This window comes from Cucurbita moschata, unplaced genomic scaffold, assembly GCF_002738365.1.
Source record: "Cucurbita moschata cultivar Rifu unplaced genomic scaffold, Cmos_1.0 Cmo_Scf00050, whole genome shotgun sequence".
NCBI lineage: Eukaryota > Viridiplantae > Streptophyta > Magnoliopsida > Cucurbitales > Cucurbitaceae > Cucurbita > Cucurbita moschata.
The window spans coordinates 1256627-1257488 of record NW_019268566.1 but is presented as its reverse complement, the minus strand read 5'-3'; the positions used below and the strand labels follow the sequence as shown (position 1 = coordinate 1257488).

At 41.9% G+C, this 862-nt stretch overlaps 1 protein-coding gene across 1 annotated transcript in view; it reads left to right on the top strand.

Annotated features, from left to right (window-relative positions):
• The first annotated feature begins 214 nt into the window (after window positions 1-214).
• Window positions 215-862, top strand: part of LOC111435798 (reticulon-like protein B1) — a 2826-nt gene continuing 2178 nt past the window's right edge. Inside the window, exon 1 of the mRNA XM_023073353.1 lies at window positions 215-700. Within this exon, the coding sequence (XP_022929121.1) occupies window positions 502-700 (199 nt within the window). The 5' untranslated portion in view covers window positions 215-501. The remainder of the gene's footprint in view (window positions 701-862) is intronic.

Below are 862 nucleotides of genomic sequence, written 5' to 3'. Positions count from 1 at the left end.
AAGAAAAGAAGAGAAAATCGGGAGCGTTCGTAGAAGCCACGTGGCGGAAGATAAAAGGGGGTGTGGGTTGAGAAAGGGAGCACGTGGAGAGAGGGGAAGTCACGTGGTGCGTGAGGGGATTTAAATTTTGAAATATGAAGGCAGTGAAGATTCTGTCGTCAGCAAAAGGCGACGTGTTCGAATCGCAAGCGATTTCTTAATGGAGTCTTCGTTTGGGCTCTTACCTTTGTGGCTATCAATGGAAAACCTAAAAATGAAGATGGGGCTCTAAATCTGGTTCGACCTCTTTCAACGGCTCAGATTCCTCATTCATGATTCATCCGTTGTTTATATAGACAGAGACGAACGGAGAGACACCGCGCTCTGGGGGAATAATCAACCTTCGTAGTTGTGGATTTCTCTGAGCGGAACGGGTTTTGATTTTGGATCGGTTCAGTTTTCGAACCATTTTTGTAAGTGCTTTTTTGAATTTGTTGAAGCGCTTGTTCTTTGGTAGTGGTTATGGCCGAGCATCACGACCACGATGAGCCCAAAGGTGAGTCGTTGATTGATAAGATTTCCGGGAAGATTCACGCTCATGATTCCTCTTCTTCCGATTCCGACAATGAAAAGTTTGACACTTCTGGTTCTATTAAATCCAAGATTTATCGCCTCTTCGGTAGGGAAAGGCCTGTCCACAAGGTTTTCGGTGGGGGAAAACGTAAGTAATTTTTTCATTATTTCGTCTTCGTGGAAATGTTCCTCTACCTTTAGAGTTTGCCTGATTGCCTGGTTTTGTTGTATAGATAAGTTTTGATGGTAGAAATGGCGTTGGAGTCTTTTTTTTTTTTTTTTTTTTTTTTTTTTTTTTTTTTTTTTTTTT